At 44.6% G+C, this 19,781-nt stretch overlaps 3 protein-coding genes across 8 annotated transcripts in view; 2 read left to right on the top strand and 1 right to left on the bottom strand.

Annotated features, from left to right (window-relative positions):
* Window positions 1–4,837, top strand: part of btk (Bruton agammaglobulinemia tyrosine kinase) — a 121,404-nt gene extending 116,567 nt beyond the window's left edge. For both annotated transcript variants that reach the window (XM_060832548.1, XM_060832547.1), the window contains exon 18: window positions 4,570–4,837. In XM_060832548.1, the coding sequence (XP_060688531.1) occupies window positions 4,570–4,647 (78 nt within the window). In that variant the 3' untranslated portion in view covers window positions 4,648–4,837. The remainder of the gene's footprint in view (window positions 1–4,569) is intronic.
* Window positions 4,838–8,662: 3,825 nt separating this feature from the next.
* timm8a (translocase of inner mitochondrial membrane 8 homolog A (yeast)) lies at window positions 8,663–16,457 on the top strand. The gene is made up of 2 exons (XM_060832555.1): window positions 8,663–8,886; window positions 16,058–16,457. Exons 1-2 carry the CDS (start codon window positions 8,770–8,772, stop codon window positions 16,214–16,216), a joined length of 276 nt encoding a protein of 91 aa, XP_060688538.1. The 5' UTR covers window positions 8,663–8,769; the 3' UTR covers window positions 16,217–16,457.
* zgc:101583 (uncharacterized protein LOC494104 homolog) overlaps window positions 15,870–19,781 on the bottom strand; it is a 32,116-nt gene continuing 28,204 nt past the window's right edge. For all 5 annotated transcript variants that reach the window (XM_060832550.1, XM_060832551.1, XM_060832554.1 and 2 more), the window contains one exon: window positions 15,870–19,429. In XM_060832550.1, coding sequence (XP_060688533.1) covers window positions 18,810–19,429 — 620 coding nt within the window. In that variant the 3' untranslated portion in view covers window positions 15,870–18,809. The remainder of the gene's footprint in view (window positions 19,430–19,781) is intronic.

Below are 19,781 nucleotides of genomic sequence, written 5' to 3'. Positions count from 1 at the left end.
GAACCACAACGAGCACCTGAACTACAAATCTTCTCACAGACTTTGAATAATATTGGACTTTCCACAGAAGCTCAATGGGGTCAGCAGTAAGGTTGAGAGAACAGGAGATATGTATCATATACATGATCAGTTCAGAGAGAGGAGATAAGAGAGAAAATAAAGGAAGTTCATAGACAGAATAGGGGAGAATGATTCTCCAGCTCTTCAAATGTGGGGCTAATTTGACCTTGAGGTGAAGGGAAGGAAGTGGCAGAAGCAGTCATTGCACTCGTAACAAAACAGCACAGGCACAGACCCTTCAGCCCACTATGTCTTCCCATCCACAACACCATAGTAAATTAATTCTGCATATGGTCCATATCCTTCCATTCTCTGCTTGTTCATGTGTCTGTCTAAATGTCTCTTAAACATTGCTATCATATCTGCTTCTACCACCTCCCTGCAAATGTAATCCGGACTCCTACAACCCACTGTGTAAAAAAAACTTATCTAATACATCTCCTTTAAACTCTTCCCCTTTCACTTGAAACCTTTGCCCTCTAGTATGACATTTCCACCTTGTGAAAAAGATTCTGACCAACATACTTCAATCAGGTTGTTTTTGATGCTGTAGGGAAAACAATCCAAGTTTGTCCAACTTCTCTTTATAGCTAAAACACTCTAGTTTAACCAACATCCTGTTAAACCTCTTTTGCACTCTCCACATCCTTCCTGTAGAATGGCAACCAGAATTGTACACAATGCAGGTAGTTCTCCTATAACACCGGAGTTACTTTGCATCGAATCCTCGCTTAATAGAAATAATGGGGCCTATGAAATGTGGGGTTCGGGGCAAACCAATAAACAATATCTCTGACAATTGCTCAAAAATCACCCAAAAGTCTAACGCAAAGTATAGCACAGCCTGAATCCAGTTTGAAATCACAACGTAGGACAAACAGGAAGAAAGTTAGCCACCAGAATACACGAACACCAGCTAGCCACAAAAAGACACAACCCTCTCTCCCTTGTAGCCCTACACACGGATGAAAAAAAACACCATTTCGACTGGGACAACACATCTATCCTGGGACAGGCTAAGCAAAGACATGCCAGAGAATTCCTCGAGACCTGGCACTCCAACCACAATGCCATAAACAAACACATAGATCTAGATACCATCTATCAACCCCTCAGAAAACGAACAGGAAATGACATCACCACAAACCCCAGGGACCCCATCCAGGGCAAACATAAATAGAAAGCAGCTTCGCTTCACTTGGAGGTCGCCACTGATGATGTTACCTAGCCAGGTAATGAAACGTCTGGATATCAAACCTACAGCTCAGTGAGCAAACCTACACCCTAAGTTCTAAATCATTTTTATTATTGAACCAAAAGTAAATTTAACACAGTACGTGTTAAAAAAACGTTAAGAAGCTGCTCTCTGTACAGTATCTCTCACAGAGAGCTGCTGTGTCGGCAGCTGACATTGGCACATGCGCAATGACACAAAGACCGGTGTTGATATTGCGCATGCGCAGAACGGCACCAAGATTGCACATGTGCAGATACGAGTGCATGTGCAGAACGGCAAGAACATCAGCGTATACATAGAATGGTGTGGAGATTTTGGAGCACACATTGGTGCATGCACAGAACTAAGTGCTTGAACCAATCCCTGCTGGAATTACGCTATTGTCAATGGAGTCTTCAATGACATTATAGCCAAATTGTGCTGCTGAAACGCACGTTATCCCAGAACTATCGGGCCTGCAAATGTGATCTAAGTTTTATACTCAATGCCTGACTGATGAAGGTAAACAAGGTAATCCCTTCTTTACCACTTTCAGGGAGCTATGGACTTGCATTCCAAGATCCTTCTGTATCTCAATGCTCCTCAGGGCCAGGCCATTTACTGTGTACTTTTGTCTTGCATTTGATCTCCCAAAATGCATCACTTCACACTTGTCCAGATTAAATTCCATCTGCTATTTCTCTGCCCAACTTTCCAACTGATCTATATCCTGTTACATTGTTTGACAACCTTCCCCATTATCCACAACTCCACCAATTTTCATGTCATCTGCAATTTACTAATCAGACTACCTAAATCCATTGTCCTGCCCTGTAAATCATCTTTGTCACCTCTTCAAAAATATTTGATAATGTTTGTAAGACAAGACCTCCCTCATAAGCATAACACCATCCCTAATACATCAATTCTTTTCCAAATATAAGTAATTCCTGTCCTAAACAATCTTCTTCAATAATTTCTCTACCACTGACCTAGGGCTCACTGGCCTATAATTTCCTCAATTATCACTATTGTTCTTCTTTAACAAAGGAACATTGGCTATTCTCCAGTTCTCTAAGATCTTGCCTGAGGCTAAAACAGATACAAAGATCTCTGCTATGGCCTGAGCGATCTCCTCATTGCCTCCTGCAGTAACCTGGGATAGAACTCATCAAATGCTGGGACTTACCAACCTTAATATTTTTCAAAATACCAACACCTCCTTCTCAATATCAACATACCCCTCTCTAGAATTTCCATCTTCCATTTTCTTCACCTTGATGAATAACAGTGCAAAGTGTTCATTAAGAACATCACCCACTTCCTCTGGTTCCAGCATAAATTTCTTCCTTTGTCCTTGAGTGGACTTGCACTTTCCCTAACTACCTCTTTGCTCCTAATATATGTATAAAATGCCTTGGAATTCTCCTACCTGTCAAAGGCATTCATGACCCCTTCTAGCACTCCTAACTTCTTGTTCAATTCTTTTCTGCTTCCTTTATACTTCTCAAAGTTGATTCTCTTTGGTTGATTTTAGTTTCCTAAACTTTACATACACTTCCTATCCCTTTTAAAATAACATTTCAATATCTTTCTTGTCATCCAAGATTACTGAATCTTGCCACCCTTATCTTTCATCCTCACAATCAATCAAATCATCTCAGTCTCCACGACAATAGATTGATGAGGTCCTTAAACTTATTGCTGAAGGTGAAGGTGGAGGAGGTAGGAGAGAGAAGATTAAGGAAATGGTTTGTGGTGGTGTAGCTGCAGGTTGTCCAGTGGCAGATGAGGGCAGGATCTGGTGGTAAATGATTACACTCATTTCTCTCCGATCAGTATTCTTGTCAATTTTCATTGGTGTTGGCAAGGTTAGATCTCATGGAATATGGGGAGAACTAGCCATTTGGATACAGAACTGGCTCAAAAGTAGGGGGTTGTGGTGGAAGGTTGCTTTTCACACCGGAGGGCTGTTACCAGTGTAGTGCCACAGGATCAGTGCTGTGTCCACTACTTTTCATCATTTATATAAACGATTTGGATGTGAGCATAAGAGGTGTAGTTAGTAAGTTTGCAGCTGACACCAAAATTGGAGGTGTAATGGACAGCGAAGAAGGTTACCTCAGATTACAATGGGATCTTGATCAGATGGGCCAATGGGCTGAGACATGGCAGATGGAGTTTAGTTAAATGCAGCAACTTTTTGCTGCATTTTGGAAAAGTAAATCTTAGCAGGACTTATGCACTTAATGGTAAGGTCCTCAGGAGTGTAGCTGAACAAAGAGACCTTGGAGTGCAGGTGCATAGCTCCTTGAAAGTGGAGTTGCAGGTAGATAGGATAATGAAGAAGGCATTTGGTATGCTTTCCTTTATTGGTCAGAGCATTGAGTGTAGGATTTGGGAGATCACGTTGTGGCTGTGCAGGACATTGTTTAGGCCACTTTGGAAAATTATGTGCAATTCTGGTCTCCTTCCTATTGGAAGGATGTTGGCAGTGTTCGAGGATTTGAGCTATAGGGAGAGGCTGAAGCTGTTTTCCCTGGAGTGTCAGAGGCTGAGGGGTGACCTTATGGAAGTTCATAAAATCATGAGGGGCAAGGATAGGGTAAATAGACAAGCTCTTTTACCTGGGGGTGGGGGAGTCCAGAACTAGAGGGCATAGGTTCAGGGTGAGAGGGGAAAGATATGAAAGGAACCTAAGGGTAACTTTTCCACGCAGAGGGTAGTGTGTGTATGGAATGAGCTGCCAGAGGAAGTGATGGAGGCTGGTACAATTACAACATTTAAAAGGCATCTGGATGAGTATATGAATAGGAAGGGTTTAAAGGGATATGGGCCAAGTGCTGGCAAGCGGATATCTGGTCAGCATGGACGAGTTGGACCAAAGGGTCTGCTACCATGCTGAACATCTCTATGACTGAAGGGAGTGAAGATAAGAGTGAAGCTGGGGACTCTCTAGCACAAACTAGCAGTTTTAAGGGATCCAGGTTGGAGGTGAGGCTGTCACCTGGGATCCGACAACCTGGTAGAAGCCAGACATGGACTAAGAAGCATTCACTGACATTGGAAAGGAGTTTTTTTCTAAAATATGGGCATCAAAAACAAATCCCTAATTAGTGTTGATTTTTTGTTGCTGGGTCTCAGTTGAATCTTACAAGCAGGGTGTGTGGTAGCTGCTTGTTTAATATTAATTTAACATTAAGATCATTATGTTAAGTAATTGCTCTGGGTTCTTTCTTGAGGTGATTTTGTGCAGTTTCTGACTGATGCTTTCTCTTTGCTACCTGTTGCAGAAAGCAGATAATCGCCCTTCTTTCAACATGCTGCTGAGTAGTATCCAGGAGCTGGTGGAAGATGACAGTCAAGCATGAGGGAATTCTCCACTGTCTTACCCAGAGCTACTAAACTTCACATTCCCTCTTCGCCAATTCAATGTGTTTTCATTTTGCAACCTTCCTGCAATGATTAAAAAATGTCTACTAGCTTTTCAATTTGGTCTAAATGTAGACTCACACCAATATATATAGACATATATACCTGTACACAAATGCACATCAACAGACACAGACAAAATAAATCTTTGATTCTCTTATTTAAAACTGTGAGCAGTGTGTTCTGTATATGTATACAACCATTCAAGCTGACACAAGCCAAGTACTAAGCAAAATACAGAAATTAAATGTTTTAAAGTGCCATGATCCAGAGTTCTGGGAAGCAGCATTATCAGCAATCCTGGGAAGAGGGAATCAGCTCATGAGAATCAGGGCATGGGGAATCAGAATTGAAAAAGTGGTGCTGGAAAAACACAGCAGGCCAGGCAGCAACCAAGGAGCAGGAGAATTGACGTTTCGGGCATAAGCCCTTCTTCAGGAATCAGAGCCTTGCAGCATCCAAAAGTCTAAGTGAAACATGGGATTCCAGAATACCAGCTGCAACCAGGACAAAGTTGGAAATAAAGGAAATCTGGAATTCCAGGGGGAGCCAGGAGTCTCCCATATCGTCAAGTGAGGGGAAGTTTAGAAGCGATTGCATACTGTTCAAAGTGGGACATTCTGAAAAGATTGTAAAGTCTTGCGGTCTCTTTCCTCATGGTGGAGCAGACGTCAAGAAACTGTACATTGTTTGCAGTTGTGGATGAGTTTGTATATTGTTTTGTGAGGCAGGGTAAAAGGAAATCTGGAATTCCAGGGGGAGCCAGGAGTCTCCCATATCATCAAGTGAGGGGAAGTTTAGAAGCGATTGCATACTGTTCAAAGTGGGACATTCTGAAAAGATTGTAAAGTCTTGCGGTCTCTTTCCTCATGGTGGAGCAGACGTCAAGAAACTGTACATTGTTTGCAGTTGTGGATGAGTTTGTATATTGTTTTGTGAGGCAGGGTAGAGGGAGGAGGTGGGTAGTCTTTGGATTCAGTATGCACTTCTTCGCCTTGAATTCTCTGCCTAGAGACAGGTCAGACCATGTTATCATGGCTCCCCATCATAAGTAGGGCAAAGAGACAGGTCCTGACTCTATTCCAACCAGAACCACATGCACCTAGAGGACTGGTCACATGCGTGAGTAACATCCAGGGATCAGTGCCCTAGAAGATATCAGATGGTTGGTTACCAACTGCCCCACTGCATACCAAAGTGCACTTTATTTTTATCTTCAGGAATTGGTATGTCTCCTGTTGTTAATAAGCTGAAAAATGTGTTGCTGGAAAAGCGCAGCAGGTCAGGCATCATCCAAGGAGCAGGAGAATCGGCATTTCGAGCATAAGCCCTTCTTCAGGAATGAGGAAGGTGTGCCAAGCAGGCTAAGATAAAAGGTAGGGAGGAGGGACTTGAGGGAGGGGCGTTGGAAATGCAATAGGTGGAAGAAGGTTAAGGTGAGGGTGATAGGCCGGAGAGGGGGGTGGGGCGGAGAAGTTGGGAAGAAGATTGCAGGTCAAGAAAGCGGTGCTGAGTCCGAGAGTTGGGAGAGGGGAAATGAGGAAGCTGGAGAAATCTGCATTCATCCCTTGTGGTTGGAGGGTTCCTAAGCGGAAGATGAGGCACTCTTCCTCCAGGCGTCCTGTTGCCATGGTCTGGTGATGGAGGAGGCCAAGGACCTGCATGTCCTTGGTGGAGTGGGAGGGGGAGTTAAAAGTGTTCAGCCACGGGGCGGTTGGGTTGTTTGGTGTAGGTGTCCCAGAGGTGTTCTCTGAAACGTTCGCAAGTAGGCGGCCTGTCTCCCCAATGTAGAGGAGGCCACATCAGGTGCAGTGGATGCAGTAAATGATGTATGTGGAGGTGCTGGTGAATTTGTGACGGATATGGAAGAATCCCTTGGGGCCTTGGAGGGAAGTGAGGGGGGGGTGTGGGCGCAAGTTTTCCATTTCTTGTGGTTGCAGGGGAAGGTGCCAGGAGTGGAGGTTGGGTTGGTGGGGGGTGTGGACCTGACGAGGGAGTCGCGGAGGGAGTGGTCTTTCCGGAACGCTGATAGGTGGGGGAGGGGAGGGAAATATATCCTTAGCGGTGGGGTCTGTTTGGAGGTGGCAGAAATGAGGAAGGATGATACGATGTATCTTGAGGTTGGTGCGGTGGTAGGTGAGGACCAGTGGGGTTCTGTCCTGGTGGCGATTGGAGGGGCGGGGTTCAAGGACAGAGGAGCGGGAAGTGGAGGAGATACAGTGGAGAGCATTGTCAACCACGTGTGAGGGGAAATTGCGGTCTTTGAAGAAGGAGGCCATCTGGGTTGTTTGGTATTGGAACTGGTCCTCCTGGGAGCAGATGCGGCGGAGGCGAAGGAATTGGGAATATGGGATGGCGTTTTTACAGGGGGCATGGTGGGACGAGGTGTAATCTAGGTAGCTGTGGGAGTCGGTTGGTTTATAGTAAATGCCCGTGTTGAGTCAGTTGCCCGAGATAGAAATGGAGAGGTCTAGGAAGAGGAGAGAGGAGTCTGAGACGGTCCAGGTAAATTTGAGGTCGGGGTGGATGGTGTTAGTAAAGTGAATGAACTGTTCAACCTCCTCGTGGGAGCACAAGGTAGCGCCGATACAGTCATTGATGTAGCGGAGGAAAAGGTGGGGGAAGATGCACTGTTCCACATATCCGACGAAGAGGCAGGCATAGCTGGGGCCCATGCGGGTGCCCATGGCTACGCCTTTGGTCCATGGCAACACGACGCCTGGAGGAAGAACGCCTCATCTTCCGCCTAAAAACCTTCCAACCACAAGGGATGAATGCAGATTTCTCCAGCTTCCTCATTTCCCTTCCCCCCACCTTATCTCAGTCCCAACCCTCGGATCCAGCATCGCCTTCTTGACTTGCAATCTTCTTCCCGACCTCTCCATCCCCACCCCCACTCCGGCCTATTACCCTCACCTTAACCTCCTTCCACCTATCGCATTCCCAATGCCCCGCCCCAAGTCCTTCCTCCCTACCTTTTATCTTAGCCTGCTTGGCACACCCTCCTCATTCCTGAAAAAGGGCTTATGCCCGAAACGTCGATTCTCCTGATCCTTGGATGCCGCCTGACCTGCTGCGCTTTTCCAGCAACACATTTTTCAGCTCTGATCTCCAGCATCTGCAGTCCTCACTTTCTCCTGTTATTAATAACTCAACTTTGGCCAAGAGGGGAGACTGGAACGCCTGGTGTGGGGGAGGTATAGAATGAGGGAGTCACAGAATCCCTAGAGTGTGGAAACAGGCTATTTGGCCCAACAAGTCCACACAGACCCTCTGAAGAGTAACCCATTCCCCTACTACTCAACATTAACTTACACATCCCAGAACACTATGGGCAATTTAGCATGGCCAATTCACCTAACTGCACATTTGGATTGTGGAAGGAAACCGGAGCACCCAGAGGAAACCCACACAGTCACCGGAGGCTGGAATTGACCTCGGGTCACTGGCGCTGTGAGAGTGCTCATCACTGAGTCACTGTGCCAAGGGCCCAGTGATGCTGGGCCATGTGGGTCAGGGTGTCTCAGTGCCGTATTGGGTGGGGGCAGGAGACAGGGGGGCCGGTGCTTGGTTGGGGGTGGAAGATGCTGAAAATGTGTTGCTGGAAAAGCGCAGCAGGTCAGGCAGCATCCAAGAAACAGGAAATTCGGCGTTTCGGGCATAAGCCCTTCATCAGGAATTTTTCAGCTCTGATCTCCAGCATCTGCAGACATCACTTTCTCCTGGGGGTGGAAGATGACAGGGTGTCCCAATGGGTGAGAGGGCCAGGATGACTGGGGGGGGGGGAAACAGAGTGACCCGTTGCCCGGGTGCGGGGGGAAGGTAGTGGTGGTGGAACACCGTGACAGTGGGTTTGGGGGGGGGGAATGGGGGTGGTTGCAGCACGTTTCTGCTGGTGGCGGCTATGTTGGGTCAAGAGGGCGGGGAAGGTGTTTCTGTTTCCGGTTCCGGGGTCAGCCTCGCGGTTGGGTGAAGGTCGGCGCGGAAACAGGGAGAAGGGGAAAGTCCGGAGCGGGAGGAGCAGCAGCAGGAGACTCAGGGACAGGGCCGGTTCCGGCGGCATGGAGACCCAGGCTCAGGCCCTCGCCGCTGACCCACATTTACAGCAATTCATCGAAGTGGAGAGTCAGAAACAGAAATTCCAGCAACTGGTACATGGCCTCACGGAGCTCTGCTGGGTAAGTCTCAACGTGGTTAACATTAACTAGTACTTAACTAGTGATCTCACCCAGAGCCTGGCCTCGCTCAACTCAGCAGGTCAGCCGCATAGTTAACGTAACTACTACTTAATTAGTGTTCTGATACAGCGTGACCTCCCTCAACCCAGCTGGTTAACTACATAGTTAACATAACTAGTATTTAACTGGTGATCTGACCCAGAGCGTGGCCTTTCACAAACCTTGGCTCATTGAGAAATGAGCTACTAGCATTCTCTTGAAGCACATATTTCGGCGAACTGTCTGGATATTCTCTTTGTGACTGGATCCTCAGTTTTGCCCCTCACCCTTTTTCTGTGATGTACCTTGTGGGATGTGTTACAACACAGCCCCTGCAACTTTGAACACTCAGAAGCTGCTGTCCAGCCCTTGCCACACACTGTTCCATCATGATCTCCATTCCCACCCCTTGAACATTGTCTCCAGTAGGTGTAGGCTGTTCACCTCGTCCCATCACCACAGGGATACCTGCTGTTCACTTCCTCTCCAATTCTTTCTGCTTCCTCTTTTAAAAAAACATTGATTTATCTTCTAGAATTTCACCGAACAAGTGTGACCTTTGTGGTTTTTTGTACTCCCAATGAATACCTGTAACTCTGGGCATGCAATTCAGTTCTGTTAGTATAGTACATGGCCTTCAGCAATGTTGTTGCTCTCATGAGTCCTGTGTCTTTGCTTTCGACAGAACTTGAATGTGTGACTTTTTGCACCTGTCTGAGATACTGGGAATATCAGAAAACTTTCAAACTAATGATATTTAAATAAGAATAAAAGCAAAATACTATAGAATCAAAGATTCCCTTCAATGTGGAAGAAGGTCACTTGGCCCATTGAGTCACACTGACCCTTCCAAAGAGCATCCCATCCATTAGCCACCCCACCTACCCTGTCACAGGAAACCCCGCATTTTCCATGGCTAGTTCACCTAACCTGCAAATCTTATGGATTGCGGAAGGGAACCCACACAGACATTGTGAGAATGTGTAAACTCCATGTAGGCAGTCACCTAAGGGTGAAATCGCACCCAAGTCCCTGGAGCTGTGAGGCAGCAGTACTAACCACTGACCTACCATGCCACTGGCTGTAGAAGCTAAGGTGGAGTCATATAGATGTACAGCACAGAAACTGACCCCTGTGTCCAACTCATCCATGCTGACCAGATATCCCAACCTAACCTAGTCTCGCTTGCCAGCACCCAGCCCATGCCCATCCAAATGCCCTTTAAATGTTGCAATTGTACTAGCCTCCACCACTACCTCTGGCAGCTCATTCCATACACACCACCCTCTGCGTGAAAAAATTGCCCCTTACGTCTCTTTTATATCTTTCCCCCTCACGTCTCTTTTATATCTTTCCCCCTCACCCTAAACCTATGCCCTCTAGTTCTGGATTCAGCCTGTTCAACCTCTCCCTATAGCTCAAATCCTCCAACCCTGGCAACATCCTTGAAAATCTTTTCAATTTTCACAACATGCTTCTAATAGGAAGACAAGAATTGCATGCAATATTCCAAAAGTGGCCTAACCAATGTGCTGTACAGCTGCAACATGACCTCCCAACTCCTATACTCAATACTTTGACCAATAAAGGACAGCATACCAAACGCCGTCTTCACTATCCTGTCTACCTGCAACTCCACTTTCAAAGAGTTATGAACCTGCACTCCAAGGTCTCTTTGTTCAGTAACACTCCAGAGAGTCTTACCATTAAGTGTATGTAAGTCCTGCTAAGATTTGCTTGGCCAAAATGCAATATGTTGCAATTATCTGAATTAATTAATCCATCTGCCTTCCTCAGCCCATTGGTCCATCTGATCAAGATTCCGTTGTAATCTGAGGGAACCTTCTTCTAACTCTATCTCCTATGTTCACAACCAAAGTAGCGGACCCAGCACGGATCCTTGTGACAATCCACTGGTCACAGACCAACACTACCTGAAAAGCAACCCTCCACCATCACCCTCTGCCTTCTACTTTTGAGCCAATTCTGTTTCCAAATGGCTAGTTTTCCCTGTATTCCATGAGATCTAATCTTGCTAACCAGTCTCCCATGGGGAACATAGTTGAATGCCTTACCGAAGTCCATATAGATCAGTCCACCGCTCTTCCTTCATCAATCCTCTATTACTTCTACAAATAACTCAATCAAGTCCATGAGACAAGATTTCCTGTGAACAAAGCCATGCTAACCATCCCTAATTAGTCCTTGCCTTTCCAAATACGTATAAATCCTGTCCCTTAGGATTCCCTCCAGCAATTTGTCGACCACCAACGTCAGGCTCACTGATCTATAGTTCCCTAGCTTGTCCTTACCACCTTTTCTTAAATATATTGGTACCACGTTAGCCAACCTCCAATCTTCTGGCACCTCACTTGTGACTATCGATGATACAAATATCTCAGCAAGGTGCCCAGCAATCACTTCCCTAGCTTCCCACATAATTCTAGGGCACACCTGATCAGGTCTTGGGGTTTATCCACTATTATGCATTTCAGGACATCCAGCACTCCCTCCTCTGTAATATGGATAGTTTTCAAGATGTCACTATCTATTTCCCTACATTCTGTACCTTCCATAATAACCTTTTCCATAATAAACACTGATGTAAGATACTTGTTTAGTATCTCCCCCATCTCCTGCGGCTCCACACAAAGGCTGCCTTGCTGATCTTTGAGCTGTCCTATTCTCTCCCTAGTTACCCTTTTGTTCTTAATGTATTTCTAAAAGCTCTCTGGATTCTCCTTAACTCTATTTTCCAAAGCTATCTTATGTCCCCGTTTTGCCCTCCTGATTTCCCTCAAGTATACTCCTACTGCTTTTATACCCTTCTAAGGGTTCACTTGATCTATCCTGTCTATACCTGACATATGCTTCTTTCCTTTTCTTCACCAAACTCTCAACTTCTTTAGTTATCCAGCATTCCCTGCACCTACCAGGCTCCTTTCACCCTGACAGGAATGTACTTTCTCTGGATTCTTGTTATCTTATTTCTGAAGGCTTCCCATTCTCCAGCCGTCCCTTTGCCTGCAAACATCTGTGCCCAATCAGCTTTTAAAGTTGATACTGTCAAAATTGGCCTTTCTCCAGTTTAGAACTTCAACTTTTAGATCTGGTCTATCCCTTTCCATCACTATTTTAAAACGAATAGAATTATGGTCGCTGGCCCCAAAGTGCTCCCTCACTGATACCTCAGTCACCTGCCCTGCATTATACCCCACGAGTAGGTCAAGTTTTGCACCTTCTCTCGTAGGTACATCCACATACTGACTCAGAATAATTTTCTTGTACACACTTAACAAATTCCTCTCTATTCGAGCCCTTAACACAATGACAGTCCCCCTCTATGTTTGGAATGTTAGAATCCCCTACCATCAACATCCTGTTATTCTTACAGATAACTGAAATCTCCTTACAAATTAATTTCTCAATTTCCTGCTAACTATTAGGGGGTCTATAATACAATCCCAATAAGGTGATCATCACTTTCTTATTTCTCAGTTCCAGCGATGTAACTTTCCTGGATGTATTTCTGGGAATATCCTCCCTAAGTACAGCTATAATGTCATGTCTTATCAAAAACACCACTCCCCCTCCTCTCTTGCCTCCCTTTGTATCCTTCCTGTAGCATTTGTATCCTGGGACAATAAGCTGCCAGTCCTGTGTATCCCTGTGCCATGTTTCTGTAATTGCTGTGATACCCCAGTCCCATGTTCCTGAAACAAACACAGAGAATGTTGGAGGAACTCAGCAATTCTGGTAGCATCTGTGGAGAGAGTATGAATTAACATTTCCAGTCTGGTATGACTTCTTCAGAACTGACTTGGGACTGCAGGGTGAGAGACGAGCAAGCTGGAACGGGGTTGGTGACAGCAGTAAAGCCTGCAGTGATCAATACTTGTCGTGGGCTCTTGGGAAGGGACTGGAGACAGCAATGAGTCATTCAGCATAGTTTTACACTCAGAAAGGAGCTACAGCTTAAGAAAAGATGAACTCAATGGAGTCATCTCACCTACATTGAGATACTCCATGAGTCTACTTCCTTTATTTCAATTTCTTTTGTTTATTTATTTTTTCCTCCTTTTCCAATGATCATTCTGCGCGTTGCAAATTGTCACACTAAATTCAATCACCAAACTCACTTAGTACCAGAGTGATTTCATAAGACCTTACCTTGAGTATCAGGCACAGTTTTGTGCCACATTAAGGAAAGAATGAATGTATTGGAGGGAGTGCAGAAATAATTTACAAGCATGTTTCCAAAAATAAGAAACATCAGTTATGACGGTAAATTGAAGATGTTGGGACTGTTTTCTTGGAGAGAAGGCAGCTTAGAGGAGATTTGACGGAGCTCTTCAAAATAATGAGTGGTCTGGATAGAGTAGATAGGATAAATCTGTTCTTGCTTGTGAAAGGAACAAGAACTACAGGGCATAGATATAAAATGATTTACAGAAGAAGCAATTGTGATGCGAGAAACAACTTTTTTCACACAGCATGTAGTTGGGGCATGGTATGCACTGCCTGGAAGTATGGTGGAGGCAGTTTCAATTGAGGGCATTGGATAATTATGTGGGTGAAAAATAATGTGCAAGGGTAAAGGGAAAAAGCAGATTGGCAATAGGTCATGCTGCTTGTTTGAACAGCTATGCAGGCATGATGGGACAAATAACTGTCCCCTGCACTATAACAATTCTATAAAGAGCAGTTTCTCTGCTTTTTTGGCTCTGCTAAAACATGGGCTTAGATTCCAGAGGAGATAGGATTGGGTTGGGGGAGGTGGTGCTGATGGAGGGAGTAGTATACATAAGTTGAAAAACATGGTTTCACGGCCCACTGAGCCTGGTTGCTGAAAATACTCCCATATCCTCAACCAACCTAAAGAATTGAATTGGTGTGTGTGGATGTCGCCTCACAAGGGCATGTTAGGCCAACTTTACCGTGGACCCCAGTCAGCTCTTCACCACGTTCTTGCAGGAGTCCGAACAGCCTGTTCCAGAATGCAAGCGAAAAACAGTGCATCACTAGTGTGAGATAGTAAATGCCAGCTACAGGCATTACAGTCTTCTCTAGAAGAATTCATCTCCATTTGTGTTCAGTGGGAGTAATGAGTGGTTTTTTTTATGTTTTGCTAACCATGAAGATTAATATTTAACAAGAGATCAAATTCCAGAATTGAAGTGAGTTTCTCTCAAAAACAGGACAAGAGAGTCAGGTCAGGGAACTGTCCAGCAGTGAGCAAGTTAAGGTGTCAATAGATGGAGGAACGTTTTGGCTGTGTGTAATATTGATGTTTAAAAGGGGGGTCCATGAGAGTGTGTTAGTCTTTACAGGAGATCCCATGAGAATGTGTTAATTTTCAAGAGGATTTTCTAGGAGTTAAATGTGCTCCCAGAGGAGTGGATTCGGTATTTCTGGGTGTTCCCAGGACTAGTTCTGCTTTACAAAAAGGCCTTGAAAGTTCTGGAATTATTAGGGATCTCTGAGGGAGGCTCTTCATTTGCAGAGGCTCTCCAGGAGTGGGTCAGTATTCACAGGGAGGTCCCCCGGGTTTAGGTCAGTATTCACCGTGTAGGTCTGGGGGTGTCTTTCTGGGAGAGGGACATCATTCACAGTGAGTGATGTTCAAATTGACATTGGAAAGTAACACTGGAAATAAAGAATCCACTATTATGATAAGAGATAAAGAATCTAAAAGTTGAAGTGTTACAGATGATCTAAGTAAAGTTTAAAAAACCCTGCATGAATCTTCCCTCAAACTTCCCTGCTCCAAAGAAATTTACTTAGCTTCTCCAAACTGACCCTGGAACTAAAATGCCCCACCCCACCCCTACACCTGTCTGTTGAGCCATTCTGGCTATTCTCCTCTGCAGGTATTTAAAGATGCTCTCATCCTTGTGTTGTGACCATAATGAACACAATACTCTCAGTGCAACTTAACCAGGGTGTAATTAAGGTTCCACATAAATTCCTTGATTTTGCACTCAACACCTCTATTTTTGATGAGATCCAATATGCAATATTAATCACACTCTCAATATGTCCCACCATCTTCATTGATACATATATCCTGCACATAGACTCTTACATCCCTCTGTTCTGCACACACGCTCTAATTGTGCCATTAGGCTGACGTGTTTCCCTTCCATATCTCTTCCTTCATAATGTCTCGTTTCACACTCTGCATTAAATTACATTTGTCACAAGTCTGCCCATTCTTTTACCTATCCATGTTCTTTTGTAGTCCGTTCTTATTTGTTTACAAATCATATACCTGAAAAAGTCAGTGCTTTCTTGTGCGAAGTAAAATAGAATTGTGAATACTGAAGATTTGAAATGAAACAAAGGGAAAAAAATTCTGAAGAGGAGTCAAAGGGACTCAAAACATTAACTGTTTTCTGTCCAGTAACCTTCTCAGTTTCTTCAGCAATGTTTTCTTATGCTTTTGGTATTAAAAGATTCTGTGATACTGCAGGAAAGTGGGGTTGAGGTGGAAAGTCAGTTCTGCTCTTATTGAATTGCGAAGCAGGCTCCAAGGATCAGATGCTCTATGCCACTTCATAGATCAGAGAATCCCTACAATGTGGAAACAGGCCTTTGGCCCAACAAGTCCACATTGACCCTCCAAACAGTAACTCACCCAAACCCATTCCCCATTACTCTACATTTACCCCTGACTAAACACACAACCTACACATCCCTGAACACTATGGGCAATTTAGCATGGCCAATTCACCTAAGCTGCCCATCTTTGGATTGCGAGAGGAAACCCACACAGACATGGGGAGAATGTGCAAACTCCATACACAGTTGCCTGAGGCTGGAATCGATCCCAGGCACTTTGAGGCAGCTGTACTAACCACAGAGTCTCATGTTTGTTACTTTCTCTTGTTGACTGCTTCCAATTACTTTGTTGTGCAAAAATTGAATGATTTGACCTTGAAAGATTCCAAAATGCCTCCTTACAGATATTTAATGTAACTGTAATGAGCAAGTTTATTCTGTCTCTGTTTGAAAGTAGTCACGACTGGCCAGAATTGTTCCCCATTTCCGTCTGATTCCTTTGACGTTGAATTTGATCAGGTCCCAACACCTCATTTCCTGACCTGTTGATGATTGTCCTCTTCCTTGGCAGGATAAGTGTATGGATAAACCAGGCCCACGGCTCGACAGCAGAACAGAAACCTGCTTTGTGAACTGTGTGGAACGTTTTATCGACACCAGCCAGTTCATCCTCAATCGACTGGAACAGACACAAAAAAGCAGGATGTCACCAGAGAGTCTGAGTGACTGAGTGAGCAGGAGTATACTGTGGAACAGCGGCACAAAAGACTTGCCTCAACACATGGCGCAGTGCGTGTCAGGCACAGTGCAGAATTGGCAGGCAGCATTGCTGGGGCACAGCTCTATGGGACCTGTTAGCCCCGACTGCTCTCGGAAGGACCTTAAATCGGGCTTTTATGTCCTTGATACGGAGTCTTCTGTATGATCATCTTACCATCAGAAATAAAGCACGGTGGCGTTTTTAACACAAACATGCACTCAATACAATAAAACATAGTGGGTATGATCTACGTGCTGTCTTCAGCATGAAAAATTAAATCTGGTGTCCCAGATATATTGTCTATTCAGAGTGGGATTCATGATTTTTCACAGAAAACAAGTTGGGGGGAATTCATATCTGATTTTTCACGTGGTAGCAGAACAAAGTGAGGGCTTGCGTCTGTGATTTTCACAATGAGACTGGGATGGGGGGGTCCACATCTGTGATTTTCACAATGGGAGAATGGGACAGGGATCTATATTGTGATTTTCACATGGTGACAGTACAGGATTTTCAGCCAGAGAATGGGACAGGAAATCTATGTCTGAGTTTCCCACAATGTTCTGTATCTGTGATCTTCCCGTGGTGGGGGGGGTGAGGGTCTTCTGTGCTCCTCATTCCGTACCGCACAATCTTGAGTATAAAGATTGAAAAACTCTGCTGACAAGCTGGACAAACTGAATACTTTAGAGACCCCCTCAGGCAGTGTTCTACTGAAATAACAGGAGAGTCCCATTAAATTGTGTTGAGAAACTGCTGCCCCAACCATTTTCATTTTAAAAAAAACATTTTAGCAGGCATTATTGGAACTTAAAGCAGGTAAATGCAGAATTGTCACAGCCATAGCACATTAAATACAGTTGCTGGGAATTAGTCAGAAGTACAGCATAGAAACAGACCCTTTGGTCTAACTCATCCATGCTGACCAGATATCCCAATCCAATCCAAAACAAAACAATCAGAAGCAACTTTGGAACTTAGGCACAGATGAGCTGTTTTACTCTATTTTCAACAAAGTGACAAGACGATGGCACTAACTTGAACTTCTGATCATATTCATGCAATGTCTTCACTTAGAGCTAACATGATTAGAGGGTAAGAGCATCTTTTGCAAGCTTCCAATGGAATTTGTACTTAGTGGATGAAGCTACAAAGTTACCCATCCTCTGTGCAAGGTGAGTTATCCAGTCAGGACCTGGTTTTATCAAACTGTTGGAATAACTTGTTGGTGTGATCCTCTGGAACAGCATCACCGCCCTCAGTTTCATAGCTGCTTATGTCATATCACTACCATTGTCCTCAGCTCGAGGGACAGAAAACATGTCATTGCAGTCATGGAGGTGTCAGCAACGAGTATACAACATGTTCTATTAGTATGATACAATGTTAGAATCAAACACTCGCAGTGCTGACAAACTACAGAGTAAACCTCCCTCTTCAGTGTCTCCATCATAGTATAGAGTCAGCACAGTGTTAAATACAAAGTAAAGCTCCTTCTACATTTATAATTAACCCCATATTGTGCCAGTCTCGAGTGTTTGATAGGCTCAGCGTAGAGGGTGCTTCATTCTGTATCTAACCCCATGCTGTCTCTGCCCTACGAGTGCTTAATATGTTGAAGCTGAAACTCCTCTTTTCTAACAAACTCTTCCAGGACAGTTACTGTGCAGATTACATTTTCTATTGTATTGACTCTTAAAGGGGAGAGCCCCAGCTCCTTTAGCCGTTGAGCGGAAATCTCTACTGAGTTTGGATTGTATTGGGACAGACCATCTTTTACTGGAATGTACGAGCATGGTTACTGACCTGCTGATGATTAGTGACGGCTGGTGTTCGTGATCACAATAACATAAACTGTCAGTGTATTTGCATCAAAAAATCATGACAGCAGTGGCATTTCTCAAAGCTGATTATCCTACCTGGTGTTGGCTCACATTTTCCAATTTAGTGGGATATATTGTGAAAGTAGTATCTTCAGCTGGTGAAAGACAATAGACTGACATTGTGCTCTGCTGACTGATGCATTACTTTTGTTATAATATATAGTAATAAAAATGTTTCTTGCCCTGTTAAATTTGTATTTGTGATACAGTATTTCAGAGGTGAGGTGTAGGAGTCATGGAACTGTATAGTCTGCAGAACTTTGATACTTGAGTCTTGCACAGTTTTAGAATGAATGAGGTAATCCTGCAGTGAGATTCCACTGCTCCAGCCTTCGCAAATTTGAATAGCCATATTTACATCTTCCTAGCCTTTTAGTACCAGGAAACAAACACTCCTTCAGGGTCAGTTATTAGTAAGCACAGTAATGTAATTACATGAAGTGGTGTTGGCCAAACTCCCACTTAGTTCACACAGCACCGAATCAAGCTGCAAAGGGTTTATGGCCCAAGTTAAGGGAAGAAGAGAATCATATTAACAAAAGGGAAAATGGCACAGGCTTTAACTGTGAGTATTGCCGAACTGGATTTCTGCAGAAGAATTTTGCAAGTTCTGAACTCACTCCATCGCCCATCATATCCATTGATAGCCCATTTAGCCCTGTTTCATTTGAGATCCAGCCTCAGGTGAAACCATGCACAATCCCAACTTCACTTGGGCAGACGAGGACTTCAGTTTCTTGCTCTGGCAGACCTGGATACTGCTGATGCTGTGTCATCTTGGTCCACATGGTGCCAGGTTCACTCTTCCTGATGAATGGGGGTAGGGTACCAAGAGTGAAGCTGATGTTCTTGAAGGCATGGAGCAAGAAGATCCCAAGAACAATGATGACAAACCCACTTATCGTGCCCACAATGTTGTCTATGGTCATGTGATACCACTCCTTGAACAGGATGGCTGAACAGGTCATGACAGCAGTGGTGAACAGGACATAGTAGATGGGTGTAACAATAGAGGTGTTGAAAATATCCAGGGCTTTGTTTAAGTAATTAATCTGTATGCTCACACAGACTATCAGGCAGCCTAGCAGGATCCAGGTCACTGGCTGCATCAGCACAGGGCGACCCATAAACAATTCCTTGATGGCGATCCCCAGGCCCTTGACACAAGAGACGGAGAGGGAGCCGATGATGGAACAGATCAGGATGTAGACCAGCACATTCTTCTGCCCATAGCGGGGGGCTACTGCAGTGATGAGGATCAGGCAGCTGGTGACGACACATACTGCAAACACAATAAAACCTGCAAGCCAGACATGGGTTGAATTTAAATGGTATTAAATGTTAAGTGATGGCTCTCATGTGTGATTGAACTACATCAGCACACTGAATAGGTTTAAGAAATAGAACAGACAGGCAAATGGAAGTACGAGAAATATATTTGCTTTGAATTAGAACATCAGGGATGTGAAGCAGATTGAATGGTGACTATCAAAAGGGATTAATATGGATATAGGCATCACTAGCTAGACCAGCATTTATTGCCCACCCCTAATTACCCAGAGGGCAGGAGTGTCAACCCTCCTCTAGCTTATCTCCCCACGCTTCAGGCTCACTGCCTTTATTCCTGATGAAGGGCTTTTGCCCGAAACGTC

The sequence above is a fragment of the Hemiscyllium ocellatum genome, chromosome 11 (assembly GCF_020745735.1).
Source record: "Hemiscyllium ocellatum isolate sHemOce1 chromosome 11, sHemOce1.pat.X.cur, whole genome shotgun sequence".
Taxonomy (NCBI): Eukaryota; Metazoa; Chordata; class Chondrichthyes; order Orectolobiformes; family Hemiscylliidae; genus Hemiscyllium; species Hemiscyllium ocellatum.
Note: the sequence above shows the minus strand (reverse complement) of the source record. Positions and strands in the feature narration are given on the sequence as shown.

Excerpts from the sequence above, each read along its gene's own strand:
- timm8a (XM_060832555.1), top strand. The coding sequence starts at position 8,770 with ATGGAGACCCAGGCTCAGGCCCTCGCCGCTGACCCACATTTACAGCAA. Across the intron at positions 8,887-16,057 it reads GCCTCACGGAGCTCTGCTGG|GATAAGTGTATGGATAAACC; the intron begins GTAAGTCTCAAC and ends CTTCCTTGGCAG.